Source organism: Podarcis erhardii, assembly GCF_964252035.2.
Source record: "Podarcis erhardii genome assembly, chromosome: 7".
In the NCBI taxonomy this organism is placed as follows: domain Eukaryota; kingdom Metazoa; phylum Chordata; class Lepidosauria; order Squamata; family Lacertidae; genus Podarcis; species Podarcis erhardii.
The window spans coordinates 42,021,562-42,040,496 of NC_138511.1; the positions used below are offsets into that span (position 1 = coordinate 42,021,562).

Genomic DNA, 18,935 nt, shown 5'->3' on the forward strand with positions numbered 1-18,935 from the left:
CTGTTTATTTCCATCTTACAAGTTGGAAACTGGTGTCATCGTAGAAAAACCTGGTACTTTAGCCAGCAAATGAAGTCTTTGAGGGGGTGAATCTGGGGAAATTGGGAATGGTTGCCTAGATTACATTTAAGGTTGCTCTGGATTAGTCTGAGTAACGTAAAGCCAGCTCAAAGAAACTCTACGGCAGCCTTCCCCAACATGGTGCCTCTCAAGATGTTTTGGACTGCAGTTCCCAGCATCCCTGAACAATTGTCACGCTGGCTGGGGCTGATGGGAGTTGCAGTGTAAAAAAAGAACTGGGAACCTCCTGCAGGGAGAGAGTTGGCCAACGATCCCACAACCCCAGCATGCACCTGCTCACAGCATCCTGCTGCTCAAACACTCACCCTCCCGTGAAGATCTTCTCCACGTATTGCCTGATGAACTCCCGTTGCTCTGCTGTCACTTCGTCCTTGGCGGACTCTGTGCTCTGGTTAGATGAGTAGGACTCCGAGGAGGAGCGGCGGTGGTTGTTCCAGCTGTGATGGGTGGGCGAGTCCGTTGTGTCATTCTCACTGTCGGCAGATTCCGTCGCGTCGCTCTCTTCTGCCACTGCGGCCGTGTCGCCCGCCAGGTGATCCAGCAGCCCATTGCCATTGGTGGAGGGAGGAGCAGCAGGGACGGATTCAGAGGTGTCGGTGGTGGAAGGTTCGGAGTCAAAGTCAATGAGGTTCCCCACAGGGACATCCATGGCCTCCATGGCTCAAGGGGCCTAATACCATGGATTGGGTGCGGAGGGTGTGGCTCAATTTCCCTATCAGGAAAATGTGAAGGCCATTGGGAGATGAGCAGAAAAATACAGAGCCTGTGATTGGTCCACTTCCAACCAAAGCCTACTCCTTATCCTAGGCTCTTTCAAGGCATCTGAAAAAAGCAAACAGAGCAACTCTTTATCAATAATTATTAAACTCTGCTTATCAACAATAATCTCAGCAGCAAGAGCCACGCGTTGTAATTGCACAGCAAAATTTGGCAACCCCTGCCACGTATTTTGACTTACTATTCCAGACAAGGACTTCCAAGGCGGCCCAGGGAAAGAATGAATAGGGCATTTGGCTACTTGGTGAACACTTAAATTATGAGTTAAGTTTAATGCAGATTGAAACTTCCCTCCCAGGGCTGGCAAATGTCATTTGTTTAATGCAATTAAGTATGGAGACAGAACGAACTTTTATGGAGTGCTTAGGAGCAAAGCAGCCTCTTTAAAACAGTCTCTCTTGATTAGAATCCATTGAACCACTTATAGGCATATGCTTTTTTTTAAAAAAGGAGGGGGATGACTGCAGTTATACAGAAATACTTTTTTGTTTTTTGTTTCTGAAGGCACGCATCCAAGATTGCGTTGCACTTACTAAAACAGCATTTCCCCGCATAAGCTGCAGTCTGAGCTTGCAAAAGCTTTCCCATCTCCCCAGACCCAATAGTCTTGATCAATAGGCTCCTGAGTAGATCCCATTTCCTAAACTATGTAAAATTCTGCAGGCTTTAAAGTCCTGCACATGCTTTCCTTTGTCAAACATTCTGAAGGCCAAGCTTTGCAGCAATTCAAGGCCTGAGACCATTTTTGCGTGGAGCTCTGTGTGATTAAAAATGCAGAGGTTCTGAGTCAAGGTCAAAACACTAGAGTTGGGGTGGTCATCCTCTGGCCCAAGGCCCAGCAGGGTTTACAACTTAGCCCATGAGTCCTTTTTCTTAAAACCATGCCCACCTCTGAATCAGCCGATGCCACTCCAATGGGCATGTGGGTGGCATTCAATTCTGCACTGGCTCTGCACAGTTCCCCCATTAGCTAATGTTTAAGGTTTGTGTGATTTTAAGGTTAATTCCTGCTCAGTTTTGCAGGATTCAGAGCAAATTCCTTCCTGATGAGGAAGGGCTTTTGCAAGCTTAAAAAAGGGCTTTTCCTCTGTTTCAGCAAGCAGTCTAGGACTCAAAGTGCCAAATCACCTGACGCCCTTGTGACACCAGGTGAATGACATGTGAGCAACCCCACCCTCCTGTCAAATTTGGCCCCTGAGGCCCATCCTAATAAGGAACTGCTCCACGGAGCCAAAATGTCCCCCATCCCAACACCACTACCTCATGCTGGCTCTATAGAGACACATAAATAAAATGCCATATTATTTTCATCAAATGACTAGAAGATGCAAAAATGAAACCGTCTTACTTCATAAATCCCGTTTCAAGTTGTCCTTCATAGCTGCTCCCCCTCCTCCCCTTGCAAACTGCACTTAGTTAATTAGGGTGCAACTGAATCAGTTCAGTGCTTATAAGAAGGTTTAAAGAATGAGTCTGCAAGACTGCAGGAGAAGTGCCAAGTTTAGTTCCAGGATCTAAGAAAGACAAAGTTCTGCTCTGGATGCATCCAAATTGTAGCACAGTGAGCCTTCTGTCTTTCAGCACTCAGGCCACGTAGCTGAGAGGGGTTCTTGGTGGCTCCTCCAGCAGATTGGCCAGACCTTAAGCTTCAACACCTTGAGCTAAGAGTTGACAGGTTGGACTGTATTTTAGATGGAGTCAACTTTATTCCTATGCTAAGGGGAGAGAGAGAGAGAGAGAGAGAGAGAGAGAGAGAGAGAGAGAGAGAGAGACCTTTTACTTATTACTTGGACTTTGTTATGCTTGGAACAAACACTGCCAAACAAAAATAAATACTGCAGGAGCTGTCCAGAGTGCTGTTAAGGCTCTCCAATTCTCCAATTATTTTAATATACTCTGGCTTTCCACTCTTGTGCCAAGGATCTTAGAGAAGATGTGGAGAACTAGGTGCAGAACAAAGAGACGAATGTGTACATTTGTGGGGGGGAGTGTTGAAATCTCTGGCTTTTACATAGCAAGAACGCAGCCTATTTTAGTTTATTTTTACATTTACATCCCACCTTTGCTCCAAGGAGCTCAAGGCGGCATACATGGTTCTCCTCCATCTCCATTTCATCCTCTCAACAACCCTGTGAGGTAGATTAGTCCAAGAAACTGATTGGCCCAAGGCACATTTCACTGTTGAATGGGGATCTGAGCCCTGGTCACCCAGTTCCTAGTCTAACACACTAACTACTACACCGCACTGGCAGAGGTAAGTGTCACACCCATTACTCTGCTCATATATACCTCAGGGCCCTGCCCACCCCTGGCATATGCCCCCACTCCCCCAAAAGGAAGCCCCCAAGGGAATGTGTCCCTCTCCATCCCTGTTATATTGGCTCAGCAGCAATCCTGGCCCACACCCATTGCAAAACCAACCCCCTGTATGCCTGATCTCCCAAACTGCATCAGCTGATCCCAAGACTTCAAACAACAGTGAGATGTTTCCACATTTTCCCAACAAATGGTCTGATTTATTTTATTTCACAAAATTTATATGCATATAATTTTTTTTGTAATCAAATTAGATTACAAAAAGGATAAAACAAAGAAATTATACGTAAAAACAAATTAAAGACAACTATTTTAAACATGCAAAAGTAATTAAAACAAACAATAAGCTAAGAACTTGATTAAAACACATGTAAACATCTTACATATCTGGACAGACTTGCCTAAATGCAGGCACTGAAAAGTAGTGAAATAGTAGTGAAATAGTGAAGATGCCTGCCTGATATCAATAGGCAGGGAGTTCCAAAGTGTAGGTGCAGCCACATTAAAACATTGGTTTTTTTAACAAATGAGGAACAAGTATTATGTGGCATTGTGCTAGTTCTGCAGATCAAAGAGGTTCAGGTGAGAATATCTATGGGGTTAGATGACCTGGCAGGCGAGTCTTAAAATGTATCTTATACCTAAGGTAGCAAAGCAATTTATAACGAAATCCAGAGTCACACATTTCTTCATTACAGCAACAGCAGCTTTCCAAAATGGTAACCGGAAGACAGCTTTGAGCAGCTGAAATAATTAAAACAGGCGGCCCCCTCTGTAATCAGCTAATTGGCTGCATATCTGGGGTTAAGGACACAAAGCCCAACCAAGACTGACACCGAATTAGCCCAGATAGTTATGGAAAATACCAGCTGAAGCTCTGGATGTTTTCCAGGAAAGGGCAGAAGCTGGAGTCACCCCCATTAGTAGTACACCTGATCAATGCCTGCAAGGAAGCTGCATCTTCTTAACAGAGCAATGAGAACCTGCCACCCACGCCAGAGTTTCTTAAAATCAAACACAGTGTGAAAAAACCGCAATGGCTCCAACCACTACCAGTTTCTGTACTAAGGATTTGAAAACTTGCTGACCCAGCTGCAGGGTTCCAGAGTGATCAGCCATGGCATTAAGCGTGACGCCAAACCAACAGAAACACAATCTTTATGGAGACATCAAGGGATTAGTAAAGGAATTCAATAAACCTTTTTAAACCAGGACTTAAAACACAAAAATTCCTCCTCTCAAGTCTAAATTCTGCAATCTGCAAAAAAATATTCAAATTAACAAGCAAGCATGTTTTGCATAATTTATTTTGCAGATCATTAGGCCGTGGCAGCTGCCTCCTTCCTCCCCCTTGCAAGATTCCAGCAAATTTTGCTCATACACTTTGAAGCTGGATTCTGCAGCCTTAAGAACTAAATACTTGATTTGCTTTTGTGCACGGGGTGTTAAAATAAAGGCTGTACATCTCTGAATGATGAATTCAGGGGTCCAGTTCAGAATACCATTTTTCACAGGGTAACCCCAAAATGAATACAGCTTTGTCAATGTCGCATGACAGCCTCACCAGTTTGCCAAAAATATGCATGTCAGAGGGAAAGGGATATGCTAGAACCTTTGCTCCTGATGAGTTACCTTTCTATGTGCAGGAAATATTTATTTATGAAGATCAGCATTCAACCAAATGCGATTCTGCCTGCAGTCTAAAGTCGAATGCCCAAACACAACCATTCATATATTGCCTGTGAGACCCAAAAGCTACACCACGCTTGCTTACCGTCTGCCTCACTTCTTCTCCCCGCTACAGTAAAATCAATAAAAGTATAGGAAGAGCCTACTGGATCAGGCCAATGGGCCCATCTGGTCCAGCATCCTGATCTCATAATGGCCAGCCAGTATGTAGACACTAAATTTTCCTTGTAAATTTTGGACTTGTACCATAGTCACTCCCTTGGTCGCCTGTAGTGAATCAAAACTGCTTGTAGATGAGGAAGCTTTACAGAAATGGGTGGTCCTTGTTTTACTTAGCCCCACAATGACTCACACAGGCATGCATGAGAAGGCAGGCCAGCAACTCTTAGTCTTTATGTACAGTGGCCTTCCCCACCCTGCAGTGCTGGCGGGTTGATAGGAGCTGTATCTCAAAACCCCTGGAGGGTGCCAGGTTGGAAAGGCGGCTTCTTTTTTGGGTAGAATGTTTCATAATAAAATGCCACTGTTCAACTTCAACAAACCCTGTAGGGTGTTACATGCATACACCTGTCTCATATGAGAAAGAAAACAAAGCGGGGACACTGTCAAATAACTACATCATTGAATGCACGTTTAAAGCTTTAACTGTCTGTGACACAGCCTCTCCCTGTATGAGCGGCTGGAGGCCTGACATAGCATAGCACCTGTTTATATAGAAAATGCTTGTGTTCAGTTTGGCCTGTAACAACCTTTCTGTGTTGCATTAGATTCTTGGAAAGACCCATATCCCAAACTTTGCTGGTCCCATAAGGGGCAGAACAAGATTTGAGTTCAGTGAATGACCAAGATTAGAGATAACACCAAAAAGGTTTTTCCAACCTGCAGAGCTGGCTGGGGCTGATGGGAGTTCAAGTTCAGAACTCCCGGAGGGTCCAAGGTTGCGAAGTGTTCTTTAGAGCAGTGTTTCCCAACCTTTGGTCTCCAGCTGTTTTTGGACTACAACTCCCATCATCCCTAGCTAGCAAGACCAGTGGTCAGGGATGATGGGAATTGTAGTCCAAAAACAGCTGGAGGCCAAAGGTTGGGAAACACTGCTTTAGAGGCTCCCCATCTCGGTCCCTGGCTTGTGCAGTGACTCTTGTATTGATTCTCCTGGCTGCAGGATTTTTCCTCTTTCTTTCTCCCCAGCTTTGTTAAACCTTGAGTTACAGAAGACCCTGCTGCAAGGAGGGAAGGCAACAGGGCAGAAAAGAGTGAGATGGGACTCTGTATCACAAGCACAACAGCTGCAATTTAAGCTGTCTCTCTTCCTTCACAACCTGTATTTAAATGGGTCTTTTCTCCCATCCTCTTTCCCCAAGATGGCAACTTCAAAAAGAATGCCAGGCATCCTAAGCAGAACGAATGGCCTCCGTTCAGCTCAGGCTGTGCGCGCAATGTGCATAATTATGCTGTCAAAAACCCGGAAGCACATTTGTGCCCTACATGGCGATAAAAAGGGAGCCCAAGCTAACCGACTGGTGCATGCAGGCAGAAGTGGGAATCTCAATGTTGGAAGATTCAGGACTGCTAACAGAAAGTACACAGTTGCATGGTAAAAGCATGGAATTTGCTCCCATTAGAGGTAGTGATGTCCACCAACTTGGATGACTTTAAAAGAGAATTAGAATAATTCATGGAGGAGGAGGAGGATTTCAGTGGCTACTGGCATGATGGCTATGTTCTATCTCCATTGTTGAAAGCAGCTGCTGGGAATCACAAGAATGCTGTTGCACAACTGAGTCCTATGAGAACAGGATGCTGGACTGGATGGGGCTTTGACCTGATCCAGCTGCCAGACTCTTCTTATGTTCTTAGCATTCTTCAGAATGAGCTGGCTGATTGGCTGACAGTGGACAGAGGGACCTCTGCAAAAGAAAGTGTCCCCAAATAATCCTTGCTATGACTTTATCCACCCTGTTACACCCTGCTAAGTTCATGGGGGGGACGGGACTTTGCCCTGGAAAGCTTCTAACTTTAAACTTCTCACGTTCACAGCTCTGTCATCAGCAGATGCTCAATATAGACGGGTGCCAAATGAAAGCTGAAACACTGCAGGATGAAGAGCAGCTTTAAGAATGATCTAATCCAAAAGGGTGGCTGATATGCCCAAGTCGGAAATGTACATAATGTGCAGCTGAGAGGCTTGGATTTGGGTCTTGCCTCTCCGACAGGCCAATTTACTCACTAGGTGCTTACACACCATGTATTTCACATTCTCTTCCCCACCCCTAGAATCCAGTGAAGTGTAGTTTTAAGGGTGCTGGGAATTGTAGCTCCATGAAGGGCAAACTATAATTCCCATGACTCTGGGTGGGTTTGGGGAATGTGCCTTAAACATATGGTGTGTGCACAACCTATGACTCAAAGACAGGGAATCCGTAGCTCTGAAGATGTTATTGGACTGCAGCTCCCATCGTTCCTTACCTTCACCCATGCTGGCCAAGGTATGATGAGAGTTGTAGTTCAACAACATCTGGGAAGATCACAGATCCTTAATGTCAGCCCAGGAGGGAAATGGAGAAAAAGCATTTGTTTCCAGAATCCAGGAGTGAAAAGCAAGATCTGATTTCCACAAGGTCTAACAAGCCTGCACTTCACCGTCTCTTAGATATATGGAGAAGTGCCCAAAGACCCAAACTATTCCCTTCCTAACGCCCACCCTTCCCTTCTACCTATTTTTTTGCTGCTCACCTGTGGTTTTGCCGCAGGTGCTCCTGCTGCTGTGGCACTTGCAGCTGCTTGCTGTAAAAAGAGCAAGCCTGCTTTAAGAACCAAAAATTATTCCCTCCCAAGTCAACTGCAATATATTATTTTCCCAGCTGGGCTCCGGCCTCTCACCTCCCTCCACTTGGCAGGCCCCATATTACCACCAGCACCCTCCCTTTCTCTGTGATGTGTCCTCATTACATATAATTGCACCCCTTCCTGTGGAACAAGGGGCCGAACAGCAGCAGCACTGCAAAGACTCAACACAGCAGCTGCTAGCTCCAGGGAACCTGTTATTTGCTTCTGACAGGATGTGAGCCCTCCTTCAACTTGAAAAGCCATGAAGATGAATCCAGCAATTTCAGCAGGTGATGAACCAAGCATCTTGAAACGGCACTTTCTCCCACAGCCCTAAGAAGCACCCCATGCAAATCACTTGCACCCTGAAACTCCATTCTCTCGTACAACCAGTGTGTTTTTGATTAACTGGTATTAATAGCTTTCGTTGCATCTCCCAAAAAGAAACAAAAACAAATATATTCAAACGATAATACAGTCAGCATGCTTGACTGAACAGGGCGTGGAGGAAAAGGAGAATGAAGTGCAATTAAGACACATCCGTCAAGGAATTTCAGTTCCTAAAAAACCCCAAAATAACATCCAAGCCCCCCACAATTCTCCAGAAAACACAGGCCATCTCAAAGACCCTGGAAAGTGAACCAGCCAGTGGAAATCAATCCCCGCACCATGAATTACGGTGGCAAAATAGACAATAAACTCAAATAAAAACACAGTAAGTATTTGCAAAGAAGGTAAAAGTGAGGGTGATATATAATACAGAATAACTGGGGAAGAAAGAAAGGGAAGAATAATAAAAGGGTAAATAAAACCTGAAGCAGATTTGGGAGAAGTTCACACAAATTCTGTACATCATCAGTGGAATACATTAGTTTGCATAAAACACTTTCATTTGGTCTATAATCCCAGAGCTTTAGATACGAAGGTGCTGATAAGGAATGCAAGAGTTACTGAGGCACAATTTCTTCAACTGGCAAAAACAGGACGAAGCCTGTGAAGGAGACCTCTGCATACAGAGCACTGCAAGTATTGCAGAAAGCTAGTCATCTTCCATTTAATCAGCTTTCCATAATAACTGCAGGCACAGCCGCCTTGCGCATCTCTGAAATCTCCAACACCTACGAAAGGCAGCAGGAATGAAATTCACACAGCCTGAAGGCCAAGACATGTGTCCTGAATTAAGCACCCCTTGCAGCTTTACGAGAACTTAAAAAGCACAGCACAAACCTCCCGTTATCTTGCACTACACAGTAAAGACCGACAAGATTACCTGCTCATCCACTTGCTGTCAGAAAAAGAAAGACTCAGAAGATGTGTGTTCATGCACACACACAAATAAAAGTCACTTGAACTGAGACAAGGAAGGAGGGAAAGAGGAGGAGAATTTCAGTGCAGCTCGCTGAGAAACTCAACCATCACCATCCATTTGTCGCTGGAGTGTGCCGCACATCGCAGTCCTTGTGCACCTTATTGCCAAGGGAGCCACACGCACACCCACACACGCCCTCCCCGGTCCCAATAGGTCAGCTGTTTCCCCCGCCTCTTATGATCTCCAATGAGCCAGCAGTGCATGGCCAATGGACTGCCTGGGGTTTGCAGGAGACAGTGCTCAGCCTCTCTTTAGTGGCAAGATCAATGCTCAGGGGTTTCTCCCAACCACTACCTCCACAACCCCCCCTTTTTTTTTTTTGCAGGAGATGCTTTACAGCAGTTCCTCTGAATGCACTAAGTTGTGTTGCCGGCAAATACATCTCTATCTTCCTTTGGAGCAGAGGACCACTTTGCAAGAGTCTCCAGGCAGTTTGCTCCCGCGCAGATCAATGGAGCGAGGCAGATGCATTGCTAACTCGAAAATAAGCCAGTGGGTGAGCTGCCTTTCCTGGCATTTGGCTCCACGGCCCATTTCTGCCACATGACTCTAAAACATAAAAGGGCTATCCTCAAGAGGCAAGTCTTTTTATGGTGAAGGGAAAGGGGGAGTAATATAAACACTTATGTTCCTGCAATACGGTGAACAAATTCAGATATGGGAGACCTCGACCAGTCTTCATTGTGGCCAAGGACTCAACATGTGAGGTTGGGCAAGTCTCAGCCTCAGTTTCCCATCTGCAAAATGGATGAATCGGTCCAATTTCAAATCCTCACAGTTTTTCATTTTTCACAGTCTTAGGTTAAACCCATCACATTTCCACATCAATTTGCATTTTTTCTGGGGAGGGCGGGGGGTAGTCCTAAAAAAAAAAAATATGCCAGCATTTTAGTGCTCATTTGTTCTAATAACTGTCAGGGGTCCTTTACCTCTACCCTTTTAAGACATTTGTATATGAAATTTTTCCTAATAGGCACAATATTGCAAGTAATTTCCACTAATACAGTACAATACATTTTTGTACAGTATTTTAAAATATGTATATATCATATTCTATTCAGACTTTCCCCATAAAGACACATTTCTTTACACACCTGTTTGGCTGGAAAACGGCATGCACTGCAAAATTTGGAGAAATGCAATGTTTGAAAGACAGGTGCCTTTCAGTTCACGTATTATTGTTAGAAATGCAAATTAGGTAGACTTAGCAAAATGTGAACTAAACTGAATTTCTCCCTATTCCCTAGAGAATAGTGGCCTACCATACAGGAATGTTATGAGCTGAACATGAGAAATACAGGGTGAGTCTTTTAAAAGAGGCCCCGTGAAACATGTGTACTCTGTATCCACGGGGCCTCTTTTAAAGGACTCACCCTGTATTAATGTGTACGCCAGAACATATGACCACATGTGCAATACTGAAATGCCAGCCAAGACAGAAAGCACGCCTACCCTTAGGGGTTTAGTGATTTCTGTCCTGTCCTGTCTTTGCTGCAACCAGTGGTGTTTCCATTCCGCTACAGTTCAGCTTCTGCCAAAACCTATGTGATTCACTATGCTATCTGCTACGGTTGAAATGAAAGTAGTTAATTACGTAATTAGTTACAACTTAATTTCATGAAAGTGAAACGTCCAAACAATGCAGAAAATATTGCTTATGGAGCACTAATCAAATCAGCAGTAGGGATAGCTGGGATAGCAAACTGGCAGCTGGGATAGCTCGGTCAGTAGAGCATGAGACTCCTAATCTCAGGGTCATGGGTTGGAGCCTCACGCTGGGCAAAGGATTCCTGCATTGCAAGGGGTTGGACTAGATGAGCATTGTGGTCCCTTCCAATTCTACCATTCTATGAAATACCACTCATATTCACTTGCAAGATTGCCATTCCTGACCTTTAATGAACATGAAAACTTCAGCAATGTCTGCTAACATTTCCGTTTCTGACGGAATATTCTGACATTCCTAGCACCTTACACAATTGCTTAGGGAACAAGGAGGGCAACTATTGGATTCTCTGCTCTGCAAGACTTATGTGAGGTTTTTCTGAATTGAAGTCTCCACCTTGGATGCCTTTATAGGAAGCTGATCCAATTGCTGGAAAACCACCACGGGGGGGGGGGGCGGGGACCACAGCTGCTGTAATTGTGGGAATGAGGGAACCTGAACACACACTCACCCACCCACACCCACACAGTTGGTGAGCTTGGAGGGGGCAGGTTCTCCCCAGCAGACCTGCCCCCTCATGAGATAAACAGGTTGGGGGCAGCCCCTACATACAAAGCAGGCTGCAAGCACTGTTGATCCTCCTGCAGTCTGTTCAGCCCAGCTGGCCCAAAATTACACACACACACAAACACACCTGCCAGCTTTCAACTTACAAGGAGGAAAGGCATCTCCATGCTAAGCCCAGGGGATCAACACAGCATGAGCATACAGCTCTGAATGCAAACACAGCAGCCTCTCATTTTGCAGGAGGGAGATTCTGCAGAGAAATCTGCTGCATCTACGTCAGAAAAGGAAAATTATACTCCTGGTGACTCATATTCAGTGACATTTAACAAAGGAGAAGAATAAAATCCTATCACTACCTGCTTCCTTCTTGTGGGTGAAATTCAAGAGCTGGCTTGATTTATCTCGCCTGCAGCCTTGTGACCAGAGAGAGACCCCTTTCTCCCCTCCATGCTTCCAGAGTTCCGCTGGGAAGGGGGAGATTGATGAAACACTCTTGAGAACTGCAGCTCCATGAAGGGAACGGGGCTCTCCTAAAACAACTCTCAGCATCCTTTGGTGGGGGGAGGGGAAGCCATGAATGTTAAAGTGGTATAATAGTGCTTTAAACATATGATGTGAAAGTAGAAAGTGGGAAGGAGAAGAATAGGAGCTGAGGAATCTTAAAACAAACAAACAAACAAACAAACAAACACCGAAGGAGACTTAAGTCACATCTGCAATTTACATTAGAGGCTGAGAGTTGTTAAGAGAACTCTATTCCCCTTACAGAGCTACAATTCCAGAGTGATTTAACTGTCAACCCTCTTCCCAGGGAATTCTGGGGCTTGTCCCAGGGTGGGTGGGCCACAACAATTTAAAATACAACATTAAAACAAATTACAATCCTAAGAATAGGGTGAGTCCTGAAAATATACCTCTTAAGTGTCAAAGGCATTTGGCGAAAACTGTACAGTGAAGGTGCCAGGCGCATCCCAGTGGGGAAAGAGTTCCACAACTTTGGGGCTGCCCCAGAGAATGCACCCTCCTGGGCCATCACCACAACCCAGCTTCACAGGAACTACCAAGAGGGCCCCCTCTGCGGATCTAGCGCCTGAGAGGGTGAGAAGGGAGATATTTGGGTCAGCCACTGTGGGAACAGGTTGCTGGCCTAAGATGGGCCACTGGCCAGATCCAGCAAGCTCTTCTTATGTTCACCTCTGTCTTCTACACGGAATCTGAAATACCTCTGAGCCCCATACAGAACAATTTCTCCAGCACTTACTCCCGATATCCCTCAACATAAACAGGAGAAGAATCCACCTTCCTCATTTATATTTATTCTGCGATGCTCCGCTAGCTGCCTTCTATACTTACACGCATCATGCCTTTTCTTCCTCTGGGAAATTAATAAAAGCTGCAGCTGTGGAAGAAGAAAAGCGAGGCAGGCATCATGCTTCCCATTTCTATCTGTCCATGGAACTTTATAGGCTAATAAAAATAATTAGTTGCCATCAGGGCAGGAAATGAAGAGGCAGCCGGTCAATTCTTAACTTCATTTGGGCATGGCATGATGCAATCTAACACGGTCCCCCGAACACATTGGGAAATGAAGCTTGTCATTTCCCCCACACAGATCCAGGCTCTGGGCTGAAGGCGAAATGCCCCCTGCCCTAAATCCAAGAGGCAGCAGTACCCCCAGACCCAGCAACTGAGGCGTGGCTGTTTTGCTGCTCTCTGCTGGAATACCCCCTTCCTTTACGAATACCTTCGTTCCCCAACATTTTAGCTGTTAAGTGCACAAATATTCCATTTTATCTTTGGAAAGTTTTCTCATGTGTCTTAAGATATATGTGGGTCAGATTCCAGGTTTCCAAGTAGCCTGGAAGTACTTTATTCATTTATTAATCATACTTACAGTGTGCCTTTCCACAAAGGGCTCAAGTCGGCTGGCATATATAGATTCTTCCTTCCCTGTTTTCCCCCCATAAATTTGCAGAACAACCCTGAAGGGAAGGTTAGGCTCCGAGATAATGACTAACTCAAAGTCACACAGCGAGCTTCATGGGTAAATAAAGGGGGAAATGATATTTCAGAAACCTTAGATTTGGTCAGGCTAACAGTTCATCAAGCCTCCTCCAAACTGCAGCATCTTCCCAGGCTCTCAGGAAGAGAAGGGTGTTTTCCAACACCAGATCCTTCAAACAGGAGAGGCCATGGATTGAACCTGGGTCCTTCTGCATGCTAAGCAAGTACTCTACCACTGAGCTGTGGAAGCCATGCTAGAAGCATCCCATCCCTACTAGGCTTGGATGCTGAGCAAAGATCTGCCCAGCTCTATAAGAGAGTCAGACCTCCACAGAGGCCACTCACTCATTAGTCAGCAGCCAAAAAGGAATATTTGATATTTGACACTAAGGCAGTTTAACTTCGCCAGGGAAAGATTAGATTTCTGATTTTATGTTTGCTGTCATTCAGTTTCTATCTCTCACACACATTCACACTCACATTCTCTCTCTCTCTCTCTCTCTCTCTTTCACACACCCACACCCCAATACTGAAGCAGCCTTGGAAATAAAAAGATAGCCCATAGCTAACATGATGAAAGACTCTGGGAGTGTTTTCAACCCCTCCCCCTCCAACGTGCCAAAATAAAGAGCCAGGCAGATGTGCGTCAGCCTCCTAGTAGCAGCCCTTGGAGAGGGATAAAGACTCAAGGAGAGGTGAAGGATTTTCTGCTGAAGAGAGAATGCATCTGTTCGCCTAGTTCCCTTCAAAGAAAAAAGCAGAGCTGGTGCTGGCACCCAGCATCCGTGGGGAGTTGCTGGGCCGCCAACAAGGCCCACCACTGAGGGGCCCTTTAAAATTAGTTCTGCTCTAGGGCCACTATTTCCCATAATGCCCTGCAGTGCCACCACGCTGGGAACCATTATTGGAAATGAAAACGAAGGCTAGACTCAGCTGCTTGGTACTGCTCAAAGCGCTACCTCACTGCTGCCACCAAATAAAACCAACAAATACAGCTCACTGATTGAAGAAAAACATCAGAGGGGTCCTTGTTTAGAGAACCTTCAAACCTGAAGCCACCCATGAAAGAAAGGTACACTACTCAGTGTTTGGAGCATAGGATGTAAGATTTTAAAATCTACCTTGTAAAGGAGGTACTAAACGGCTTGATTTAATTATTTCTAACCTTCATGGCCCCACATTCCTTGAGAAGATCAGTGAGAACTATACAGTGTTTCCAGGCAGCCCTGCTAAGCAGGGACCCACTTAGATTCAGCAAAGCTTCTACATTTGCTGCTTCAGGCCATGGCTGTTGAAGAGGATGGAAGCTAAAAAAAATAAATGGTTTCCTTTTTTCTTTTGCATGTGGTGGAAATATCCATTTATTGTGAAAGCTATAAAATTACACAAATTAGGACACGATGCTTTACTTTGCTTTGCTTTTATTATTGTGTTGCTCATTCAGTTTGGAAGGAGAAATATGAACCAGCAATTTTAATAATGTTGTTTCTAGACTTTGGAGATGTAAAGTATCATGACTCCTGAACAACTGAAACCACGTACTGCTCCCTCTCTGGCTTCTACGTCACCATAATTCTTTCCCACATACTGTCATTTGCTTCCAGGGATTTTTCTTAACAGCTGGAAGCTCAGGGCAGTATCTAGGGGACCCATTCTGTCAGTGCAATGATTTCTGTTTTGCACAATAGGACTCCATCTTCCCCATGTCTCCTCCCCCTATACTTCCCCCAATCTAGTCCAGAGGGTTGGGGGAACCACTAGAACAAATTTAGGGGGTGAAGGAAGGGAAGCCCTCTTGCACAAGCCAAAATCCTTGCTCTTGCAGGAGATGTTACTTAGTGTTAGTTACCACACTTACTCTTTAAATGTAATAACCTAGGGTGGTGGGTTTTTTCAGGGGGAAGCCAAATCTGTAGCCCAAAACTAAATCCTGCCCTTCTTTCTGTATTTGTGTAGAATTATGAACACCATATAGTAGGGGCCCTCCAAGTGTTGCTGAACTACATGTTTCAGGATAGCCACCCTTGCCCTACAGATCTCTACCAAAGACAGCAACTGCACCTTACCTAAGGCTGCTTGCCTCCAGCACAGCCAGTTATGCAGAGTACAGATGCTAAGTGGGGACTCTGCCAGATTATACTAGTGTCCACAAAAAACAAGAATACGTGGGAAACCCTTTCCCTAACATAACACAGAGATTAAGCCATGCTGGATCAGGCCAGCATCCTGTTCTCACAGTGGCCAACCAGGTACTTGTGAGAAACTCACAAGCAGAATCCAAGCACAAAAGCACTCTTCCCCTCCTGTAGTTTCCAGCCACTGGCATTCAGAAGCATTGTTGCCTCCAACCTTGGAGGCAGAGCATAGCCATCTTTGCTAGTAGCCATCATTTAAAGCCTTATCCTTCATGAATTTGCCTATTCCTCTTTCATCTAGGTTGATGGCCATTACTGCCATGTGTGGGAGCAAGTTCCCTATCGCATCACGACTCTTAGAATTGTCTCTAGATCCAAAGCAACCAGGGGGGAGTAATCTTGTGGTATCTGGGTTAGGAAAATCTCTTGTTGTCTTCTTTTGACATCTGCCAGGAATGCGGATGCCACGGCTTGTGGTCTTGGGTGCGTCGGGCATATTTGTTTTGCAAGCATTAAGTGGAAAACACTTAAAACCTCAGACCAGGAAGCGTATCATGACCATCACACTAGAGGTTCTAAAGAATTAAAACATTTTCGCAACCATCACACCACCAGAGATTATTGCAATGCCACTTGGGGCATGGAAGTGTCAATGGCTGTGGGAGCAACCAAAGGACATGATTTTCATCCCTTTGGCTCTTCTGGGATGAGGAGGCATAGAAGTTACCAGGACATTTTGTTTGTTTACTTTTGCTTGCCCCATGAATAGAAACAACTGTGGTTGCACTGCTGGACTAGAACCAGGGAGATCAGGGCTATGTGCACATTAGTGGCTTAAAACAACAAGGTCGTTCCCCCCTGCTGCATTTCAAGTAGGTGATTTTTTTATGCTGCTGTACACACAAGAGAAGGTGTGGGCTTGTCTTCGCCTGGTATGCAAAACTTGGTTTGCTTCCTGCACTAACAGCCCTCCCCCAATTCCTAGCCAATGAAGCTGGTCATCTGGGCATGTGCTGTCATCTGCCCAGCACTTTGACTGATGGGAGAGATACAACACTCACTGAGCAGAAAGGAAGTGGATGTCTGCTAGAAGGCACAATACTGAAGCTGCTCTCCATCCACGGCGAGGTGTGTTTTGCCTCCGGTGTGGCATGCATGACACAGGCCAGAGGCAGAACAGCCGTGGGATATGTGCAGATTGCAAGATTCCAGAATAGCAACAAACACTGAGATGCGTTTGGCAAAGGTGGAGGCACAGCACGCTCTCTCTCTCTCTCTCTGTGTGTGTATGTATGTATGTTTTCCAGGAAAAGGAAGGAGCCTTATTTTTTCTGGCCAGGGAAACAACATTGAATGCAGAGCAAGGAAACCAGGGCAGGAGAGCAAACAGACAGTAAACACTATACTTTAGGGATCTTGCACAACAAGAGGACAGGAAATGATATTTACGCAAGTGCAATCTGATAAGAGGCAGCAGCAGCTCTCATGAAAATATGAAGGACAGGTCTGTTGACAGGAAGTAGCCACAAGAGCTAAATAAAAACATCCAGGTGAATGCCAACTGCTGGGGGGAACCAACTGAAGGCAAGGATGGTCTACTGCAGGCACGTCCAACTCCTAAGAGATTGTGATCTACTCACAGTATAAAAATACTGGATGTGATCTACCCATTGTCATTGCCGGGCAAATTTGCTGAGCCTTTTTTGCAGGGGGGAGGATCTTGGGGGCACCTGACGGGCCAATCATCCAATAATCCAAGAGACTGGATTAGATGGAACCAGTTTGGTCTGATCCAGCAGTGCTTTTCTAACTTGCAAATGCATGGCTTCATTTGTTCAGAAAGGTGTGAGTTGATAATCCTTCAGTTTTTGGGACTAGGCAACACCTTAAACACAGTGCCCTCCAGATGTTGCTTCATTGGGTGTCTTCTATTTAACCTGCTCCCATCAGATCCCAACTCCCATCAGTCCAGCCAGAGTGGCCAGAAAGGGCACAACATTGGCTACCTCTGGCCTAGAGGGAGAACAAAGGGTGAAAGAGGATTGGTTTCCAGAAAGCACTCGCTGAAGAAATGGGCTGAGGACATGCTGTTAGAGCAGGAACCACGTTGCGCACGTGTGCATAATCAACGAAAGCTCTGCATACCCAGGTGCACACGGTTCCAAGAGATAAGCTGCAACACCTCCAGAGAGGCAAGCCAACTTATCTTTTATTGCTTAGATGTCACAAAGACACAGCAGTAAAAACGTGGCAGTAAATCATTCCTATCTCGTGACACCCTGCCAAAAGCTTGCCTGCCTGCCTCCATGCGATCGCCTAGCTACAGCAACTCATCAGAACAGCGGGTGGTATATTTCAAGCAAGTGAAATCCTTTGAACACTTGTGCCTTCACATGGTGATTCCCAAGCTATGTACTGGAGCACAGAACTGGGTGCAGAAAAGGAGTTGTCCTTGAGGAAGAAAACACGCTCTTCCATTATACATTTGTATTTGCACCCCATCTTTCCACCAAATGGTGCTCAAAGGCAACTGAAACAAAGGGCCTGTCACCAGAATGCAAGAGCAGCTCTGAAGGGCCAGTCCGGCATCCTGTTCTCACTGTACCCGACCAGAAGCCTGCATTTGTGAATCTCACCAGCTAACACTCCAAATACACACCACCCCTGACAGTGGAGGCAGAATACAGCCATCAGGGTTAGTAGCCATTGATAGCCTTACTCCCCCATGATTTTTTCTACTCCTTCTTTAAAGTCGTGCAAGTTGCTGGCCATCACTAGACCTTGGAGGAGAGAATTTCAGTGTGCTGCATGAAGTAGTACTTTCTTTGGCTTGTCCTGAATTTCCCAAGACTTGGCTTCATTGGATGTCCCCCTTCTCTCTCTGCCACCCCCCCCCCCGAGTTCACATACAAAAGAATTTTACAGGTGAATCTCACTGATAATGCAACAACTTCATCCATCGTACTAAGGACACAAGGCTAAGCTAGGAAAGCCAGAGAAAACTAGCTTACCTCACTCTGCCCAATGGTAGGGCTGGCACTGCTGCCACCCCATGGAAAACCTCATAATCCCAAGCAAAGGCAAGAGTGAGAGTGCCATTTAGGTTTCTAGATGAATTCAGCTGAGAAGGAGGATCCAGGAAGCATCACTGTTACCCAGAACACAGAGTGGCTAGGCTCACTTGTGCTACCAGAGTACTGCTACCCTGAACCCCAAGTTGCTAGGCTCATCTTTTGTTAAAGAAGCTTATTGAGAAAATAGGAAAGGATACCACAAGACATTGAAGTTGGAGTGAGCATATGTTGCAATTTAAAATGCTGCAACCCCCCCCCCCCCGCCCTCTGGCAATAAGCTAAAAAAATACCTATTAAGCAGACTGAAGGCTACATGCCAAATCTCTTCCTTTTCAAAAATTCAAAATCATTAAAAAAATCTGTATGTGAATAATTCACCCAGAATACAAAAGGATCTATCACTGTCTCTTTTACTGTTCCAAGAGACGACA

The 18,935-nt window shown here is 45.4% G+C and overlaps 1 protein-coding gene across 4 annotated transcripts in view; it reads right to left on the bottom strand.

Moving 5' to 3' along the window:
- The window catches only part of KIAA0513, a 48,867-nt gene that overhangs the window by 16,257 nt on the left and 13,675 nt on the right, over positions 1-18,935 (bottom strand). For 3 of the 4 annotated variants that reach the window (XM_081870278.1, XM_081870275.1, XM_081870276.1), the window contains exon 2: positions 387-903. In XM_081870278.1, coding sequence (XP_081726404.1) covers positions 387-739 — 353 coding nt within the window. In that variant the 5' untranslated portion in view covers positions 740-903. Of the gene's footprint in view, positions 1-386; positions 904-5,742; positions 5,767-18,935 lie in introns of those variants that run through there. The other variant, XM_081870277.1, reaches the window with a different exon arrangement.